The sequence below is a fragment of the Dipteris shenzhenensis genome, chromosome 18 (genome assembly GCF_047967505.1).
Source record: "Dipteris shenzhenensis isolate YYH24624 ecotype China chromosome 18, Dip_SZ_1.0, whole genome shotgun sequence".
NCBI classification, from domain to species: domain Eukaryota; kingdom Viridiplantae; phylum Streptophyta; class Polypodiopsida; order Gleicheniales; family Dipteridaceae; genus Dipteris; species Dipteris shenzhenensis.
The window spans coordinates 11,960,794-11,982,175 of NC_141613.1; the positions used below are offsets into that span (position 1 = coordinate 11,960,794).

The following is a 21,382-nucleotide window of genomic DNA, read 5'->3' on the forward strand; positions in this document are numbered from 1 at the left end:
CAGCAAGAGCCCTCCCCTATGGTCACTACTCATCAGCAGCCCGGTAAGGGGAAGGAGAAGGGAAAGGAGAAGATCAGCCAGCCTCCCCCTCATCCTTCACCCCGCCCTCCTTCCCCTCCCCCCTCCTCCTCGGTCCCCCGACCCCCACCCCCTCCAGGATCCCCCCCAGCACCGGTGGTTTCCGCTCCACTCTCTTCCTCGAGCATGATCCAGAGGGAACCCCCCCCTCCGCCTGAGCCACCTGCAGCCCCGAAGCCAGCACAGACCTCCCCCGCGCCTATCCCTCCTGGCCCGGCGGAGGGGAGAGGCCCTTCCCCGCAGAAGGCCAGCACCCCTCTCTCTGGTTCAGATTCCTCATCCTCGTCCCCACGCCCAAGGGCTGCTCCTAGAGCTCTACCTTTGGAGTTTTATCGAGCAGGACCTTGGGATTATTTGGATGTAGCGGGTATCGGCTCGTTCCTAGCATGCCTAGACATCAGCATCTTCTTCCTCCGCAAGGGGGCGGAGGGTAAGGTGTCCGTCCTTGCCCCTCACGATGGTCCTAGCTATTCCTTCACTATCTCCAGTGAAGGGAATGAGCAATGGATGAATGAAAATGTTTGGGAGACGATACGAGATCAGTCCCAGGAGCAGGTGCAGGACTGGATCGGTAGCAGAGCAGCGGAGCTTCTTCAGCAGCAGTGGAAGGAGGGTGACGTTCGTCTGAGATGGCACCATAGCGCCAAACGTTTCTGACTCTTGGTCATTATTCGGCCACCTCTGGAGTGGGTCTACGTGGAAGGGCTCCGCCCGTGGAGGACCTTAGAGGTAGCGGGCTTCTACAGTATTTCCCTGGCAGAGGCGTCAAGCTGGTTAGAGAGAGCCTACCACCACGGGACGAAGGGCCTCTCCCCTCTGTTGAAGGTTTTAGAGGATGGGCCCGATGATCCGGCCTCTCCTTCGAAACCCTCACAGAAGCACCTTCGTCTACACACTGGACATCCTCCGACCACCTCGACATCGACCGCAAGCAGACAGCTGTTTGTGGCCCACCTTCCCTCCTCATGAGTATACGCATTATCTCTTGGAACGTCAACGGGTTCCACTCATCAGGAACCCGCGGCCCCAAGAAGATGGTGCTTAGACAGGAGCTCCAGCCAGCCTTGGTGGGAAGGGTAGATGTGCTCCTACTGCAGGAACACAAGCTTTTGGCTTCTCAGACCAGTATTTGTGGGAAGGTCCTCACAGGACGCTCCCACACCTCCTGGGAACCTTCGATTGGCGAGCAGGGGAGGAGCGGGGGTGTCTGTACCTCCATCGACGCTTCTCTAGTTCAGCATGTGTGTGGTTTTGGCACTCTGATCCCAGGACGTGCGCTTTGGGTGGGCTTGAATATTGAGGGATCCCGTATCGGCATCCTCAATATCTATGCCCTGACTGATCTCAGACGGAGAGCCACTTTTTGGAGATCCTTGACAGACTTGTTGCCAGAGATGGATTCTTGGATTGTAGGAGGGGACTTCAACAACCTTGAGACCCTAGAGGATCAGCAGGGACGGGGCCCAGAGTTCCTCGGTATAGCTCAGGCAGAGCAGGCAGATTGGGACTCCTTCCTATTCGCAATGGGAGGTCGGGACAGCTGGAGGGAGCCTTTCTTTCGCAGATGGACAGGGAGTCTGGACTTCTCTTGGGGTTACAGGAGGGAGGGAGGCAGACTTCTAGAGCGGTTGGACCGTTTCTATGTCAGCGATTGGGCGCTTGGCAGAGGTGGAGAGTCAGGAGTGGTTCCAGGGACGACACTCTCAGACCATGCCCCAGTCATCCTAGTCCTGGACTCAGCCTCTCACTCCTCACCTCCACGCTCATGCCGGATCCCAGACTCCATCTACTCCAAAGCAGCGGTTCACAGCAGGATAGTGGACTTGTGGGAGCAGGATTGGGACCCCACCGGGGATATGGCAGCACAGGTAGCTCAGGTGCTTGCTGAGTCTAGCCTCATCTGTCAGCAGGAGGCAATTCAGGTCAGGCAGCAGTGTTGGGCGAAGGAGAGGGGTCTCAGACGAGATCTCGCTTCGATTCAGCGGATGCAGCGCTCTTCTCCAGGCTCTGAGGAGCTCAAACAACAGGAGGTTCGGGCCCGAGCCATGCTAGAGAAGATCACCCAACGTCGCTCAGAGTTCTCGTTTCATGCTTCCAAGTCCTTCTGGGCTAGGAAAGGCGACAGGATGTGCAGAGAGTTCTTCAGGACTCATGGACAGAGGTCAGCAGGGGAACAGCTCCGATCTCTTAGAGCGCAGGATGGTAGTGTCAGGACAGATTCAGACGAGGTCTGGGACTTGGCGACAGATTTCTATAGATCATTGTTCCAGCAGGAGCCCCCAGACCCTCGTGGCCGCCTATGCAAGGAGGAGGTGTGGAGGTCTACACCGCGGCTCATGCAGCCTAGCATGAGTGACTCCCTTCTCGCCCCTTTCACCGTGGCGGAGATGCAGGATGCGGTGAGCACTATTGATGGGCAGAAATGCCTAGGTGAGGATGGCCTCTCCAGAGCTTTCTTCACCACCTTTTGGGAGCAGATCCACCAGCCCTTGCTCGCAGCCTTCCAGCATATCTTCTCCAGCGGGCAGATGCCAGAGAGCCTTGCGACAGGCTTGATATGCCTCATCCCCAAAGGGGGGGACCGTCAGGAGATCAGACAGTGGCGCCCTATCACCCTCCTCCCGACCGCCTACAAAATCCTCACCAAGATGATCAGTAGCCGCATCCGCCCCCTGCTACACGACTTGATCCATGACACCTAGACTGGTTTTGTCCAAGATCGCAGCATTTTGGACAACATCTTCACTTTGTCAAAGGCGACGGAATGTGCCCAGCACAGTGGCCAGCACCTTGCCATACTCCTTCTCGACTTTGAGAAGGCGTACGACAGGGTAGACTGGTCCTTCTTGGAAGGTACACTCTCTCGGTTCGGTTTCCCGGACGAGTGGATCAGAGGTATTGCTAGCCTCTACAGGTCGGCCTCCAGCCAGGTTATCATTAGCGGCAGGATGGGGAAGAGATTCACCCTCGAGCGCTCGGTGCGTTAGGGCTGTCCGCTAGCGCCCTACCTCTTCCTATTTTTTGCGGAGGCCATGACCCACTTCCTACGAGCCCGTACCACTGGTCTTCGCGGGATGCGTCTCCCTATTCGAGACGATGCAGAACTTCTGGACTCCGAGTATGCAGACGACACAGCCCTATATGTGCAGGATGATGTCGAGTCACTGGAGCGAGTGAGACTGTCCCTAGAGGTTTTTTGCCTTGCCGCTGGGGCGAAAATCAACTGGCATAAGTCAGTTGGTTTTCTTACGGATCCGGGAGCCAGCTCACAGTGGGGTATTTTCCTGGGGTTTTGCTGGATCCCTAGAGGACAGACGACACGTTACCTGGGATTCCAGGTAGGCCTGGACATCACGCCGGCTCAGCAGTTCTTGCCGGTCCTAGCCTCCATACGACGGAAGCTTGCTTTCTGGAGCACGGCTCGGCTATCCTTGGCAGGCAAGGCCCTTGTGGTCAACCAGGTCCTTCTTGCCACTGCTTGGTATGTGGCCTCTTGCTGGTGTTTCTCGAGATCATGTGTAGCCCAGTTGAGGAGACTGGTGCGGAACTTCCTCTAGTTTGGTTCAGATGGTTCTGGCACCACCAGAGCTAGGGTCGCCTGGCAGACGGTGATTCTCCCCCAGAGAGAGGGCGGCCTTGGCATCATAGATCCAGAACTGCAGAGTCAGGCACTACTTGGCAAGTTAGTCATCCGTGGTCCTGACCTGAGGAGGGCAGACGTGGAAGCTCTTGCTTCAGCATGGTCTCAGCACGTGTACCCCCTAGAGAGGGGGTGTTTGGCAGCCATCTATCTGGTGGATCTTCACTTCTGCCCCATTGACTTAGCCCCGTTCCCCCTTCCTCCGTAGCCTTGTCTCGGTCTGGAGGAAGTTGCGACACAGCCTCTCCTAGGTTCCCCCTAGCTGCCGAGAGGAGATAGACAGACAGCCCCTGATCTGGAGCAGCCAGGTGACAGATGATACAGGTCGCCAGCTTGGAGAGAGATCCCGTATCCCTTGGGCGCTTTGGGCACGTGGGCCCGCGCGCTCGCTCCGGGTTTGGAGGGACGTCTACAGCCAGCTGAGCCCAGGCGAGCTGGCAGCAGTAGTAGGTACGGCACGTGGGATCCAAGCTCGGCGAGCGGAGATCGATGCTGCCATTCCTGCAGGTTGGAGGATTCCCATGGTCACCGGACAGCTCTTCCCGGGAGATGAGAGGTGGCTAGGATAGTTCACTCCACGAGGCATTCCTTTGGTGGTTGAAGGCCTTTTCTCGCACTCCTCGATCCACTTCTTCTCCGTCGCCGATGATAGCCGCCTACAAAGCAGAGAGGCCGTGATTGACCCCGAGCTTCCTTGGCAGCGCCTTCGCATTGTAGGGCTGCAAGGGAAAACGTGGCATATAGACCCCCTGATTATGCAGGACCAGGATTGGAGACTCTGGATATGGGAGGGCCGTTCCTTGACAGAGGTAGAGTGGGACCTAGGTGAGTTCAGTGTATTCAAAAGGTTAAGCTTACTCAAATGGAACTCTCAGTGCACTTAGTAATGATGTTTTGAAGGAGTGCTTAGCTATCTCTAGGTTTTAGACAACTGAGAATGCTTACTTTCTGCATCTCACTCCTTACATCCTCTTGTAGGGACCTCAGGTCTATGAGCACTTGGATATGAAGAATTAATAATAAAGGTAGGTGAAAATGGAGCTGATGGCAGAGTGAATCAAAGGAGGGAGAAGAAAGAAAAAATGAAGAAGGCCAAGGACAAGAAGGATGCTTCCATTAGTGGTACATGCCTATTTGTGTGATACACCCATCATGTACCCATCATGAAGATTTCTCTGTCATTTTCTTGTCTTTTTTGCTTTGTTTGTGAGATTAAGGTTGCCTTGTCTACAGGGAGGGAGACAAAAGTGGGCCTGGTAGAAAAGAAAAGCGATACTTTTGGGGACCATCATTCACAGGTTTGCTTCTAGAATTCCCACTGCATTGGATTGTATTTACTGCATGGAGACGAATAACTAATTTTGGATCACCTGCTTTACAGATGCCAGTCTTGATTGTAGATAATGAGTAGAGAAAGATACTTATTTTTTGATAACTGGCCTTTATAGTACATACTGAGTGCAGAGTGACTACTTTTGGATCACCAGTCTTATTATATGAACTACTTTTGGATCACCAGTCTTATTATATGAAGTAATATTTAACTTTGGATAATTCAGATGATGCCAAGGGCAGTCAGTGAGCATAGGGTGAACTATTTGAAGGTATAGACAGAGATTCCTTTTTTATAGTTCAGGCTAGCAACACATAAGACATAGAAGGACATGTACAGGACCTTGCTGATGTGGTCATGTTCTTCCCTTGATGAATAACTGTTGCAGCCTTTCCTCACCTTCCTCTTCCTTTTTCTTGCAGCATCTTTTACTCCCCCATCCCTTTCTTTTCCCTCCTTCCTTTTGTTCCCCTTTGGTCCTCCTGACGCTTCTCTTGCTTGGGCATCTACCTCTGTCCCTTGATTGCCACTTATTCCCTTATTTTCTTGTTTTAACCCCTCACTGTGTCTTCCTTGTATGCTGTTTGTAACCTATCGTTTCTTTCCTTTTCCTCTCATTGAGTGAATGTGTAGGTCCGTTTGGGCTGTTGGTCCAAGAAAGCTGTTCAAGGTCAAGACAAGTGGAGGGGAGAAAGTCCACTTATCCCGGCTTCCAGGCACCCAACTGACCATAGAGTATGGGGCAAGGTTGCCAGGCAATGGAGAGGCTGAGGCAGAGGTGCCAACAACAGCAATGAAGAAACAAAGGCAGGGGCAAAGCTGGAGGGGCAGCAGCATCATTGGAGTAGAGGGAGAGAGAACTGAGGCAGAGGCTCAGGTAATAGGCAGTGCGAAGGGGTAAGCAGCAGGCAGTCGCAAAGCAGGGGGTGGATGATGCGCAACAACACAACAGCACAAGAGGAAGGGGAGTTAAATAAAGTCTCCGAAGGACCGAAGGGTCTATGAGACTGAAAAAACCAAGTACAATGAGCTGAATGGGTGCAGCCACTAAGTGGGCATATGCACCCAAGACGAATACAAACACAAACATCAATACTAAATATCTGAACCCCTATGGAGGAGGAAAAATCTGCAGTGCGGTATCATTATGGCAGTCCTTTGTATGTTGTCTAAGGAACTAAGTCCACTGGGTGGCTGAGAATGGATAAGAGGGTCTAATAGAGAGAGAGCATCCAGTAGTGATTAGTGTTGTGGTGGTAGTGATCAGTCCCAGGCTGGCAAACTTCCTGCAACAGAAGTCCTACCAACTCGTGAAAAGAGAGAGGATTGCTGCCTCCCCTCAATGACAAATTCAGCGAGGTGTGGACACCAAGATAGGACTCAGGAAGAGAATTCAGAGCGGAATAACTTCATCAATATTCAGCAACTGCGCCCTCAAATCCTGAAGCTTTGTGAGGTGAGTATTCATGGAATCTCCCTCATCCATATGCGTATGAGATAGCTCTCTCTTCAGGAAGGAAACTCTGGCATTATTTCTTGCTACGAACATACTCTCTAATATCTCCCAAGCTACCTTTGAGGTCTTGCATGACCAAATGTGAGGGATAATGAACCTCTTGACAGGAAGAGAAATCACAGATAGAGCTTGTGCATCCCTAGAGTCCCATCTTTTCTGCTCTGTTGTAGGAGCCACTGGAGTAGTAGCTGCTCCAATTACTTGTGCTGCATTTTGACCTCTACCCCTGCCTCCAGCTGTAGGAGTGATAGGTGTAGCCACAAAATCTGGCCTTGCTTCATCTCCATTGACATACTCCCAAAGATGTCTACTAAGCAAGATGTTGCGTACCATAAAACTCCATAAGGAGTAGTTGGTACCATCCAACTTGTCCTCTTGCGAGAGGACACCGAAGACATAGTCATTCTGATGCCAAAAAATTGCAGCAAATGCACAAAACAGAATCCCCTTTCTGGGAATGAAGGTGCTCACTAAAATCCGTGTTGGGATGTCAATGCAAGTTGTTAACTCCCAAAAAACACAGCCAATCAATGGCTTTGAATGGAACAAGACAGAAGCATAAACCCACTGTATCTCTGCCAAGTGTTCCTGCAAGATACCTGCAAAGTGTCCAAAAGCCCCAAATACGAGAGATTGGGTGTCGAAAAACAAAAGATAGCTTGCTGTCTTAGCCTAGCAAAGGCTCTGAATGCACCCAAAAATCCTGCAAATGCCCAAAAATGCCAAAATAACATTGCAAAACTTGCCAATGTCTACAATGTCACTGAAAATGAGTCCAAAACTTCCTGCAACATCCCAAAATGCTTGTACATTGCCAAATTGCATCCGAATGCCAAAAGCCGGCTAATGGCCTGAAAGCCCAAAAAATGCAAGAAATTGCAGTGCAAAGCGAAAAGCCCCGAATTTTGAGCTGAAATTGAGTTGAAATTGGGGCAAATTCACTAGAAGCCCCAAATTTCACCCAAATAGCAATTCTCCTGCAAAAGCTCCAATTTCTTGGCCAATCCGCCTGCAAAATTTTTCCTACAAAAACCAATACCCTTTGCAATGCCCACACAAAACAAAAACACCCACACCTGTCCCACAAGTACAGAGCAGGAGCATTGTACGGACAGTCAACGTGGGATGTATGGCAGGCAACAAGAGCTGGTACGGTACAGGTACGTATAGTCGCTCAAAAACGTCTTGTTCGTACAACGTACGCAAGCTGTACGGAAAATTGTACGGCATGTATGCTGTATGGCGGATTGTACGGCAAGTGCGTTGTACGGATGAGCAGATACGTTGTACGTTGGCACAATTGTATGGCTAGAGCAGTACGGCGTAGACTTGTACGGGCGGCTGAGTTGTACAATAGTGTGACGCAGGCATGTACGGCAGCCGCCGGGAGATGGAGAAGTCAGGGGCAAAGGCATGGTATCCCATGAGGTAGCCAACTACGTTGGAGCCTCCCTAGGGGGGAGAGCAAATGAATCCTCCCGAGGAGGTTTAGTGGTCTAGACCATAAATGATAAGGTCGTTTAACCTACCCATGTCCAAGAAAGAGTGCATGTAAGGTGCTCAGGGCTTGCCTATCTGTAGATACTCAGGATATCTCTGCCTCATCTAGATCAACACTAGGCAATAAAACAGATCATCTTGAAAATCAAGAATCTGTACCCGCCACGTACATGTCCTGGCGTTGAAGTCTCCAACAAGGAGGAGCTCCCCTTGGCTCAAAAAATCCATGATGTTCGGATGTAGGGCTGCGTAAGGTGAGGTATTCTAGTTACATAGCTAGAGTTCTTTGAGATTGGAGAAAGTAGGTTAGGAATATGTAAAATCACCTTCAAGAGTGCTTACAGATGAAAATAGAAATTCTGAACTGAGAAAAGAAGCTTGAAATCAAATTATGGTTCAAGAACTGGATAAAAACATAAATCGCAATTACCTTGTGGTTTGTCTAGAGCTTGGAAATATGTAAATACTAGGACTGAAGCGGAATATGAGAGAGTTTTCAGGAAATCATTAGGCCTGGAAGAAGAAAGAGCAAACATAGATCGGAATTTGCAAGCAGGAGTGCCCTACAATGTTAGCACTGCTGAGCACCAGGAAGGAAAAACCCAATTGCATTTCTTCTAGAAGGTGTTCTGATGCTGCAAATTGTTACCCAGCCTCTTGTCTTGTCTTGCTGTGAAAATACTGTTGCAGGGATTTGGCACTGCTCTAGGCTGCCTCTAGGAGATTTGCAATCAAGAAAGGAGCTTCTAGATCACAAACAGATGTTAGTTAAAGAGAAAACAAGAAAACTAAAGTGAAAGAGAGCAAGAGAGCACTCTGGGAGTTGAACAGTACAACAGTAGCCAAGGCATTTAGGCCAGCATTATAAATAAAGCAGTGTACTATAGTTACGAAGATGGTTCCTTCTGATATGAAGAAGTTTGGAGCATAGTTACCAGGCGTTTCAGAGATGTCTGATTTGAAACGGGTTTCAAATAGTTTTTAGGAGTTTCATATTTTTGGGAAACGTTTCAACAAAGTTTCATACACAAGTGAGGGAAAAACATTTTTTTCCCAGCACATAATGTGCACACATGTTACTTGATTGAAATTGCATGTTACATGCTACCACCAATGACCTAGATACCATTCAATAGCCATCCAAATTTCAATAAAAATTTCCTATTCACAACACAAAATTGAAAATACACAGCCATGAGTCTTTCATTAAAAAGAAAAACATCACCAGGTCCAGGAGTTCATGACTCCATGAGTCATAGTAGTAACTTACTAAGTACATACTCAAACTTTAAAGTTCAAAGTTCAACTTGAAACTTCATAGTTCACTGCTTGTCTCTAAACAAACTGTTAGAAATGACCCAATAGAGGGTACGCATAGCGGAAGACTGATAGTATTGCCCAGGAGCTCACACAGTGTGCGTGTGGGGTGTGGAATCACAAACTTCTTTACTTAATGTGCATCACATTTTGACCCAGCCAGATATAGAAGACACCAAAATAATATATTTCCGTGCAAAGCTATGGACACAATACAAAAGAGATAGATCCAGAGTCCCACCAATGGGGTGGTCCTCTGATCTTACCACAAGGTACTTCTCCTATCCGCCGGCTATCTCTAGACTCGAGCCTGCATGCTCCTTGTCGAGCTTCTGTAGACTTGGTCACCGTGCCTTGATCTCTACACCTTGCTGCCCTGGATGTCAGCCTAGGCGTGCAGCTCTAACTCAGCTCGTCTGCAGCTCTCCAGCCTCCTATACACCTCTTGGATGTAGGCCCTATAGGTGCTGATCTGCTGCTCTAGTATGCTGAGGCTCTGCTGCTCCAGATGATGATTTATGAGGGCTGAAGGCCCTCCTTTTAGAGGCCTAGGGGCCTGTCATAAAAAACTGACCAGTCAGCTTCATACTGGCCGACCAGTCTGCTGCTGATCCAGCCCTTTAAGGGCTCTAAAACCAGGGCCCTTTGGCCCACACTTCTAGGGCCTTTGGCCCTCCAATCTAGGCAAGGCCCCAGCCCTATATAAGGCATGCCACTGCCCACTAGCAGCCCCATTTGCTGCTCCACCTGGCCTCCATGTGGCCGACCCAATCTGCTGGTCTGGCCCGCCCTTCTGCGCCATCTCCTCTGCCAGACTGTGAAGATCCACGCTTTTCGAAAATGCAAATGTGTGCAATGCATGCAGAATTTGAATGCCGATTGGCCCTCCAATGGGGAAGAGCGCCCTCGTGAGAGTACTTGTTTCTTTTTCGACCTACATGCAAGGTGGGAGAGAGATGACGGATGAATGCAATGTGGTAGAAAGAATGCTACGTGAGATTCACAATGAAAGGGTGATACCCTTTCATTAATGTCCCTTGAGATCACTCAAGTTCCATCTTCCCATTTACACCTACCCTTAGCCTATGACCCATGCACCTACCATTCAATGCACTCTAATGCACCCTTTCCCTTTCCTATTGCCCCTAGGACCTAGACACGTGTGCACACATCTTTATTAATAATCATTGGCCAATGTTACATAGTTTTGGCGGTACTATTTACACCGCTTGATCTATCATAAATACAAACATATAACCGCACCATCAAATTGGCGCGCCTAACAATAATAAAGTTCTAATGACTATTAATTAACTAAATAATCATTTCTCTTGTCATGACACTCCCTCCTGCTTGAATGAGCAGAAGTCCTCTTCTGGATTATTGCTTGTCTCTTCCTCTTATGTGCACTTTCTCTTGTTACTTCTGCCATTGCATCGCCTCTTTGTAATCTGCGAGTATCTGTGGAAAATCTGTAAAGAACTCTTCTTCCATCCATTGTGCATCACTAGCTGGCTGGTTTTTAAACTTCAGTAAATACATATATCTCTTCTTTCCATGAGTACTCTTCTTTATGGTATACGATCTGTTCCGGAGTAAGAACTTCAGTCCCATTTTCAAGTTCAGGTTCTTGCTGCTGCTGAGTATCCAAAAACGCAGAAGTATCGCCACGGTATCTCTTCAAATTGCTCACATGAAAGATGTTCTTCATACGCCAGTGGGCTGGTAACTTCAGCTCATACGCTCAGGATCCTTCTTCTGGATATAAAGCTGCTGAAATCTGAAATGGACCATAAAACTTCGGTGCTAGCTTGACATGTTTGGTACTTCCTCTCACTGACTATAAAACCCAATCATCCTCCTTGTAATAAACTTCTTTTCTTTTTTTATTGGCTGCCTTGGATTGTTGAACCTGGGCCTTCTTAATATGTTCTTTTACCTGCTCAATAACCTGTGACATATCCTCAGCAAACTGGTCAGCAGCAAAAATTCGCTCCCCCAAGTGTGTTATTGGAGTGGGTAAACATTGCCCATAGATGATTTCAAATGGGGCTTTCTTGGTGGAAGTATGTACAGTGTTATTATAAGCAAACTCTAACATGGGTAAGAACTTTGGCCACCTTCTAGGTTGGTCATGGACATAAGCTCGAAGTAAAGTAATTATGGTTTGATTGGCATTCTCACTTTGTCCATCTCCTTGAGGATGGAAGGCTGTAGTAAATTTCAGTTTGGTTCCGAGATTCTCTAATAGAGCTGTCCAAAAGTTGCTAATGAAACGGCCATCATTATCGGATACAATGGATTTTGGTAACCCATGTAACCTGAAGATTTCCCCAATGAATAACCTTGCTGTTTCAGGAGCAGACAACTCTTTTTTACAGGGAATAAAATGAGCTTGTTTACTCAGCCTATCTATAACAGTGAAAATCTGCTCAAACTGACCAACCTTGGGGAAACCAGACACAAAATCCATTGTAATGTGTTCCCACCTTTCCGAAGGAAGGCTGCAAAAGACCAACAGTCTTACTTGTGTCAGATTTAATGCGCTGACATACGTCACATTGTTGAACAAAGGTCGAAACTTCTTTGCGAAGTTTAGGCCAATGGAAGTATCTCTCAATATTGTCAATGGTTCCTCTAATACCTCTATGTCCAGAATATGGACTCGCATGTAACTCACTCATGACTAGATACCGAAATGTTTTGGGTACACATATGGCACGTCCCAAAAATAAGTATCCATCCACGATGGAATAAGCCTCTAAATCCCCAACCTCATTACGTTGAATCTTCCCATAAATGTCAGCGAAGTCCTCATCTAAAGGATAAGCTTCAACCATTGCTCCTAATGATTTCTCCTTAATCACAGAAACGTGATTAACTTGGGGCCGTCTACTCAAAGCATCAGCTACTAAATTCTCCTTTCCTGGCTGATATTCGATATTTGGTTGCCCAAAGGATTGAATATATTCAGCCCATTTGATTTGTCTTGAAGAGACAATGGGTTGAGAGAACAAGTGCTTGATACTTTGATGGTCAGTCTTAATCTTGAAAGCAGAACCATATAAATAATGCTTCCATAACTTTAGAGCATGAATGACTGCCAATAACTCCTTCTCATACGTGATATATTTCAATTCAGCCCCTTGAAGTTTTCTCCTTGCATCAACACTGCCCCAATCGAGGTACCACTAGCATCCGTACATACAACAAAGAACTCTTTGTCCATGTCCGGAAGTGTTAACACTGGTGCAGTCACTAATGTTCTCTTAAGCTCCTCAAAAGCTACTTGGTGAACCTCTCCCCACTCATACAAGGAATGCTTCTTCAACAAATCTGTTAGTGGGGAAGCAAGACGTGCAAAATTCTTAATGAATCTGCGATAATAACTACACATCCCTAGGAAGGATCTCAGCTCATGTAAGTTTTTGGGTATTGGCCATTCAATTATGGCCTTGACCTTTTTAGGGTCAACCCGAATTCCCTCGGCAGACACAATGTGTCCCAAATACTCTATTTCTGTCTTGAAGAACTCACTCTTCTTGATATTTAGGAACAATCGATCCTTCCTTAGGAGCTCCATCACCTTAGCAAGGTGATCCTTATGCTTTTCCTCATTCTGGCTGAATACTAAAATGTCATCAAAAAAGACTATGACAAATTTTCCCAAGTAGGGTCGCAAAACCCTTCTCATCAGCCTACTAAAAGTGGCTGGAGCATTAGTTAGGCCAAAAGGCATGACCAAAAACTCATAATGTCCAGTGAGAGTGCGAAAAGCTGTCTTATGTTCATGCCCAGCTTTCATACGAAGTTGATGATAGCCAGATTTCAAATCCAATTTGCTAAAAACTTTAGCACCTTTAAGCATATCCAATAAATCATCCACTCTTGGAATCGGATACCGGTTCTTAATCGTAAGTTTATTCAAAGCACGGTAATCTATACACATACGATATGATTCATCCTTCTTCTTAACCAATAATACAGGTGCTCCAAATGGAGAACTGCTTGGTCGAATCAGGCCTTTTTGCAACAGATCTTCAATTTGTTTTTCTACCTCCTCCATTTCTATCCTGTTCATCCTATATGGGGCTCTACATGGAGGGGAAGCTCCTGGCTCTAAGTCTATGGCATGATCATCTTCTCTCTCCATGGGCAATTCGAATGAGTCATCTCTTGAAAATCGATCCTCATAAGCTCTAAGGAACTCATTTCTCTTCCGATCTTCTTTTGAGATATGAAGATCTCGTGAATCCCGTATATACACAAGATTACAATCTACCCCTCTTTTTACCAATCTTTTGGCTTGGGTAGGAGTAATCAATGGAATTGTATACACGTCCCGATCCCCTACGATGCTTATGTTTTCATCCTTATGTACAAAGCAACAATGATGAGTATGAGGATGAATAGCAGGGTTAAAATCATACCGCCATGGTTTACCTAGTATCATGTCAACGTCTTGTAAAGGGGCTACTAGAAAATCCCTTCGATCTCTATATTTTTGTATACGAAAAGGAATATTTCGTACTATGGATGTGTCTTCTTCATTGTGTCCCCTAAAAGCTCCTGAAAGCGACATGTTTTTTATAGGTTCTAGTTTAAGATGGAGTAATTTTGCCAATCTATCACTTACTAAGTCATAATTACATCCATCATCTAGGAGAACCACTATTCTCTGTCCATTCACGAATCCATACACCTTAAAAAGATCATGAGGCCCAAAGATATTGGCTGAATGGACAGCATTCACTATTGGCTCAATAGTCACAGTAGATTTCGAGGGTGACAAGGTAGAAGCCTCACCCTCCTGCTTGGATGCCTTGGCTTTCCCTTTTACTGAATTCGTCTTGGCAATCTTAGCCAAGAGAACGGGACACTTATGCCATACGTGCCCTGGCTTATGTTTCTTACAACCGAAACATTTTCCTTCCTTAATCAACTTCCTCTTCTCTTCGTTTGTCATAGAAGGAAATGGCACCCATCCAGGACGTGATTGGCTATTCACATTCCTTACAAGAGCTTTACCCTTCCCTTTATTATTCTTAAACCGGTTTGGTTTCCTAAAAGTGGGTATATTATTGGTCTTAGATGATGACCCATACTCCTTATTGAAGGGTTTACGAGGATTCAATTTTCTCTCGGCTATTTCAGCCAGCTTAGTGAGGTCCTTAAGCGTGGTCGGGTTAAACATTTCAACCTCGTACCTTACTTTTGGGCTTAAAGCTGCTAAATACTTCTTTCTCCTATCTTCCTCACTCTTTTCGGGTAACTCTAGAGAGAGTTTCCAAAATCTGGCTGTAAAATCTGCATTACTCTCATTATCGAACTGCCTAAACCTCTCCCAACGAAAGGTTAGGTTCTCTTCATGCCTCGGTGGCATGAAAGTGGTTTTTAGTTGCTCCACAAATTTAGCCCATTCATGAATAGGCTCTTTTCCTGTTTGTGACAAGGACCACCACATTAGAGCATCCTTCTGCAGATGCAATGTTTTTTTTTTCCACAAAAAGAAGGGCTAATTATATTACTTCGAGACAAGGAATACAAGAGACTCAACAGCAATGCTGGAGCACAGGGATAACTCCCACCTGCGAAACTACAAGCCACACAGGGCTAAGCATAAAACTGTTACAAAATGCTGTCAAAACAAAAGCCCTAGTCTGGGTCTTCTGAAAACCAGTAAACCGCAAAACCAAAAAAGCTACGGATCCCTGATGAAGTGAATCCTGGAAGTACTAGAAAGTCTTCGAGACAGTGAACCATCAACTGATATGACTCCTCTGAGTCACCATCGAGCAATCGAGGCCGACCAATAATCCCTGATGAAGTGAATCCTGGAGATACTCGTAATCCAAGCATGTATGGATCCCTCCTCCGCTGAGCTCCCGTCCATCGTGCCCGCCCGAGGGTGCCAATAGGAAGAGACCTGCCAGCATGAGCAACCACCACCTGACGGGGGGCGAGTCCGCACTCCAGTAGCCCGCTCCACGCACCTGCAGGCCTCAACCCACATGGGGAGCCTCCTGGTACGACAAGAAGAAGTAGAGCCAAAGGAGAAGGGATCCCTGAGGAAAGAGTCAAGGGCCGCCGCCCTGTGGAAAAAGAATCTTCGAGAAAAACTCTGAGTCTTGAGAAGCTTGGAGACCCAAGCAAGGAGGCCACCAGCCGACGCGACCCCTCTGGGTTGTTGTCCAAGGGCCAGGTCTTTCCAGCTCCAGTGCACCACTCGCGACTAGGAGATGCTGATGGGACGAGGGCAGCACAACCACCACCACGGAGAGGCACGAACTGGACGGCTGGGGGATGGCCATGGCCGATGTCGCCAGGGCAAAGCTGCGAGGAGAACTCTAACTCCGGAAGAGCAGGAGAGTGCAGGGCAAACCTCCTCCCGCCAAAGAAATGCCACCGGGAAGGGAGAGACGCTTCCTGAAAGATGAACCTACTGCTGCTGTGAAGGTGCAAATGTGGAGGACCGCCAGGGCAAGGGAGACGGCTGAAGCCGAAGATACTCCCCTCCGAAGAAGTGCAAGGCCCCATGCCACAAGTGGCTCGACACCTCCAAATGCCCGAACACCCCCAACCCAGACGCTTTCTACTCCACGGAGAGGGAGAAGGGTGCAAAAGACCAGCCTGGAAGACCACACTGCCACGGGAAGGAAGCCACCAACAAGCAGGCCAAGGCTGGGGATGCGCCATCCAGGAGAGGCTCAAGGCTGAACCGGAGCAGGGGGGGCAGCCAGTCAGCAGGCGGGAGCACTCAGCCAGCGGAGGGGGCTTGCAGCAAGGCGAGCAAGGCGGCGACCAAGGTGCGAGGAGAGGGCGCGGGGAGAGAAGGGTGGGAGTGGCAGGGCGGAGCCTAGGCAGCGCGAGGGGCGGGGGCAGCAGCGGGCGGGGTGAAGGTCGCGTCGTGAGATGGTCGAGTTTGTGAGCTCCTCTCGGCCCCCTTGCAGATGCAATGTGGCAAGAGCAAGCTTCTCTTGCTCGGTCTTGTCTTGATGGGCAAAGTATAGCTCAAAATGACGAATCCAATTGAGGATTTTGTCAGCCTCCCTTGCCCCATCATATATGGGAAACTCAATTCTCTCTCGCGGTTGGAATTTGGACCTCTTAGAAGGGTTACTCAACTCTTCATCCCCGAAGTTTAAAGTCCTCTTAGTCCCTAATCTTGTCATAATGGACTGCTCAATCATATTGCTAAGCTGGAAAACCAGCTTATCAACAGGAGTCTCCTCTCTTCCTCTTGCACTTGGATTAGAATCCATGTGTATTGGGTTTTGAGTTAAAGGCGTGAACTCATCACCTTGTTCTTGGCTGGTCTCATTTCTTCTTTCATTACGAAAGGAGAACTCCCTATCAGTAGGTTCTTGAAGGAGAGACTGCTGTAAATCTATTTGTGGGTTATCATACTCAAGATGTGTATAACTCTCACCTAATCCATCCTCTTCAAGAGGGGGTGAAGGTGTTCTTTCTCTCTCTCCTTGGGGTAATGGAGGAAAAGGAATAAGTTCATTGTTATATGTCCCTTCCCCTTCCATTCTTTCCTTTTATTAATACAAGAGAGAAAATGTCTTGCTGTAATTTCAAAAAAGAAGGTTTATTTTACAGCAAACTTCAAGTGTTGTAGAGGTGGTGGTACTTATCCGACTCCCGCTTCGTTTGTGTTGAGAAAACACTTAAAATGACCTCCTTTCCCTTCTCTTTGAAGCTTTTCTTCTTGTATTTCTGCTGTAAACTGGTACGCTCCGTTTGGGCTACTTGTTTTGAGCGGATTGGAGCTCTAGATACCATTATAGGGGTTACTTGATGGGTGGATCACTCCCTTAAAATCTTATTCCGATCCGACTTCCGGTTGGGTAGAACGGGAATCCCTTTTTCTCACGGTTTAAGGGTACATTCACATTGGGGGGGGGGGGGGGGGGGGGCGCAAAAGAGAACACCCCGTTCGCCGTTCGCCGTTGAAGGCCAAAATTTTTCAGAAAAACCCCCCTTGTCTCAGAACCTCGAGATCGTTCGATCGTGATCCTTTTCCGCCAACCTCTCTTGCGACTTCCGTCTTTCACAACTGTCGCCCTCTTCTCGTCCCGCTCGTGGATCGTCGCCGCTCTGATACCAAATGTGAAGATTCACGCTTTTCGAAAATGCAAATGTGTGCAATGCATGCAGAATTTGAATGCCGATTGGCCCTCCAATGGGGAAGAGCGCCCTCGTGAGAGTACTTGTTTCTTTTTCAACCTACATGCAAGGTGGGAGAGAGATGACGGATGAATGCAATGTGGTAGAAAGAATGCTACGTGAGATTCACAATGAAAGGGTGATACCCTTTCATTAATGTCCCTTGAGATCACTCAAGTTCCATCTTCCCATTCACACCTACCCTTAGCCTATGACCCATGCACCTACCATTCAATGCACTCTAATGCACCCTTTCCCTTTCCTATTGCCCCTAGGACCTAGACACGTGTGCACACATCTTTATTAATAATCATTAGCCAATGTTACATAGTTTTGGCGGTACTATTTACACCGCTTGATCTATCATAAATACAAACATATAACCGCACCATCAAATTGGCGCCTAACAATAATAAAGTTCTAATGACTATTAATTAACTAAATAATCATTTCTCTTGTCATGACACAGACAGCCTGCCACGCAGGCGCCCTCAGCCTGCCTATGGCGCCACCGGTGTGCCTCTTTTGCAGGCCCATGGATTCCTGTTTTGACAGCTGCCCACATGGCAGACTATGTGCTGCCTATGTGGCAGCTCCAGTATCCCTTGGTCTACCTCCCCCATGCTCTCCTCATATGGGGGCTTATAGATGGGGAGGTGACCTTTCCAACACCCCTTCTCACCGACACATCTCGGCCCAATGCCAACACGTTGATGACGATGCTCCAGTAACTCCCTGGTCATAGTCCTCTAGAACATTTCGGTGTCAAAATCTTCTCATGGCTTTTCATCCAATGGCTCCTACTCCACTAGGTCTGGTTCTGAAACCAAAAGGTATTTCTTTTCACACACAAATTCACCAACTTAATCAATTGGAGAAGAACAACACAATCACACCATGAAAACGACAGCAGACTGGGTACAATATCCCCCCCCTAGATGAGTGGCTCACGCTTCCTCTTCTAGAGTATTTATGATATTTCATAAAAGCACCAAGGAGACAAAATTATCCCTCTCTTCCAAAATGAGGGATTTGCTTTACATAGCCATCATAGGGCCAAAAATGAATTATGTCCATTACAAAATATATTGCTTAAACTTGCAATAATAAAGCAAGTACAAAATTGGCCCATGGCCATATATAATGTGCTGTGCGACACCTCAATCGGTACCTTCGCACTAACTCCAATCCTCGCTATGAGTTCCATCACCTGTACTCAAGCCGCCAATTACATTAGTTATTAACAATCGATTAAACGAATCACCGAATCAACCGATCCCAACATAACCGTGCTCAAAGAACAATAATCAAGCACAACACCAATAACACTATCGACATCAGTATTAACATGGAATCACTCACAATACCGACCATCTAGCATGGCCAAACACAAGCTAGTCAGGCGTCCCCAACTAACCACACAAAGTATCCATTAGGACGCCCGCCACGTCCGGTGCACTCCTATGGAGTACTTTGCCATAGTCACACTTGACTAAAATAATAATGTCCCAAGCAAGATATATCAGAAATATAATTTCTGTAACATCCCACTTGCTTGGATTGCAACTAACCTCAATTGCGTGTTTGATTATAGGAACTAATGAGGTCTGGAAAAGTTGGAAAAAACCGCTCAGGCATCCACTGAGCATCATCTCTCGGATGATTCTTAAATTTGAGCAAGTATTTAGTATAGACATTTCCTTTTCGGATGCGAGATCTGTTGATGATCAATGATGCATTCAAGTTCTAGAATTTCTTCTTCATCAACAATCAATGGAGCCTCTTCATAGACAGGATGATTCCGCTGGTTTTAATTTTTTGGCTCTCATATGCTATTGGATGTCCATCCTGCATAAGCACGGCTCCAATTCCATATCCATTAGCATCGGTTACAACTACAAAGAATGGTCTAGAGAAATTGGGTAGTTGCGACACAGGAGCTTGTGTGAGAGCTTCTTTCAAAGCTGTAAAAGATTTATCTTGACGCTCGGTCCATAAGAAATGTTTAGCTTTTCTAAGAATGTCTGTCAATGGATGTGCTATGTATGCGAAATTCTTGACAAACTTTCTGTAAAAGCTACACAAACCCAAGAATGATCTTAATTCATGTATATCTCAGGGCTTAGGCCATGTGACTATGCACTCAATCTTCTTTGGATCTACTCGAATCCCATTGGCGGCGGATACAATGTGACCCAAATACTCTATCTGATCTTGAAAGAAACTACTCTTTTCAGGATTTATGTACAATCAGAAATCCTCTAAGAAACAATCAGAAAATTGAGAAAGAAACTTTTGGTGTGTAGGCTTAGTGTTTGGCTGAGTAGCCGTTACCGTATTCACCAAAATTAGATATGTCTTCTCACGTTTTCTAATTGCTCTTTTGGCTTGTGTGTGGTTGAGTAAAGGACTGATCTCAGGTTTCATTGAGCTTTTCAGACATATTTCTTGTCTGTCCTTCTCAATTCACATCTGATGTGAATCGTAATCTATCTTAGGATTATATTGATGCTTCCATGGCATTCCTAAGATGATGTCCACTCCCTGTAGGGGTGCCACTAGAAAGTCTCGTGTATCCTTGTAGGGTTTGATTGAGATTTCAAGATTCTTGACTTCTCTAGTGCAATTGTACTTTGTCTTGGTAAAAGCAGCTTTGACCTTATAGTTAGATGGGAAAGACTCTAGGTTTAGCTTTGCTAAGGCTCTTTCCAAAATGAAATCATGTGTACTACAATCATCATCATGCAGAATAACAACCTCTTTGCCATTAATGAAACCTTTTATTTTTAGAAGAGCATGACAATTATACTTACCTCCCTCTTGCTTGGTTGCTTCGTCGTCGATCATGTGTACTTTCGCCGTTGGGGTCTTCTTTCTTTTGGGACATTCAGTGGCTATGTGTCCCACCTTGTTGCACCTGAAACACCTTATATCTTTCTTAGGAAAATTTCCATCGTTCGGCTTCGAAGAAGAATCCGTCTTCTGTGGAATAAAACCATTTTTAGATTTAAAGAAGGGCTTTTTATCAAATCTCTTATTCTAATGGAAGGGTACATGCCGTTCCATATCTTTCCCTTCCTTTGGGGTCCCATTCTTCCTCTCACAATTCATTGCAAGAGAAATCGCAGAGTTCAGTGAGCGAGGATGAAACATGTTAATCTCGGCTCTCAACTTAGATTTTAGACCTGCCACATACTTCTTGCGTTGATCTCGCTTATTAACTTTCTCTAAGGACTGTAATTGGATCAACGTGTTTGCCAAAATCTGTCGGTATATGTGGAGATCATTTCCTTATCGAATTGCGTGAAAGTATCCAATTGTTGTTTGGCTTTTGCTTTGAAATGTGAGGGAAGGAAGTCTCTCTTGATGAGCTTTTGAAAAGACTTCCAAGATTTTGGTCGCCTTTTACTGTGCGTAGTGATGTTCTACCAAAGTGCAGCACTCTCTACTAAATGATTTGCAGCACATTTAATCTTATTTTTTTCAGAGAATTTCTCCCTTGAAAAATAATCATCTAGTTGACTAATCCAAGACGAGACAGTGTGTGCTTCTTTCTTTCTAGCGAAATTTTGAAATGAGAAAGCTTTTCTACTTATCTTACTCTCCTTTCTCGAATTATGTGCTCTCAGTGTGGCTTTGACTGTCCTGATAATAGGATCATTGTCGGAATCATCGTCAGATGAATGCCTCTTCCTTTTCTTACCATTGATTTTCTTTTCCAATCTCTCCCTATGCTCACGCTCATCGGCGAACTGTGCCTGAAGTGCGTCTAACTGCTCTTGGAGCGTGGGTGGTTGTGGCTGATGCGCCATGATAATGCGATAAA

General features: G+C 46.7%; 1 protein-coding gene across 6 annotated transcripts in view; it reads left to right on the forward strand.

Moving 5' to 3' along the window:
• Positions 1–21,382, forward strand: part of LOC147890804 (histone-lysine N-methyltransferase CLF-like) — a 97,544-nt gene that overhangs the window by 9,220 nt on the left and 66,942 nt on the right. For 4 of the 6 annotated variants that reach the window (XM_087389355.1, XM_087389357.1, XM_087389358.1 and 1 more), the window contains 2 exons: positions 4,697–4,840; positions 4,952–5,016. In XM_087389355.1, coding sequence (XP_087245481.1) covers positions 4,801–4,840; positions 4,952–5,016 — 105 coding nt within the window. In that variant the 5' untranslated portion in view covers positions 4,697–4,800. The remainder of the gene's footprint in view (positions 1–4,696; positions 4,841–4,951; positions 5,017–21,382) is intronic. The other 2 variants (XM_087389359.1, XM_087389356.1) reach the window with 1 other exon arrangement.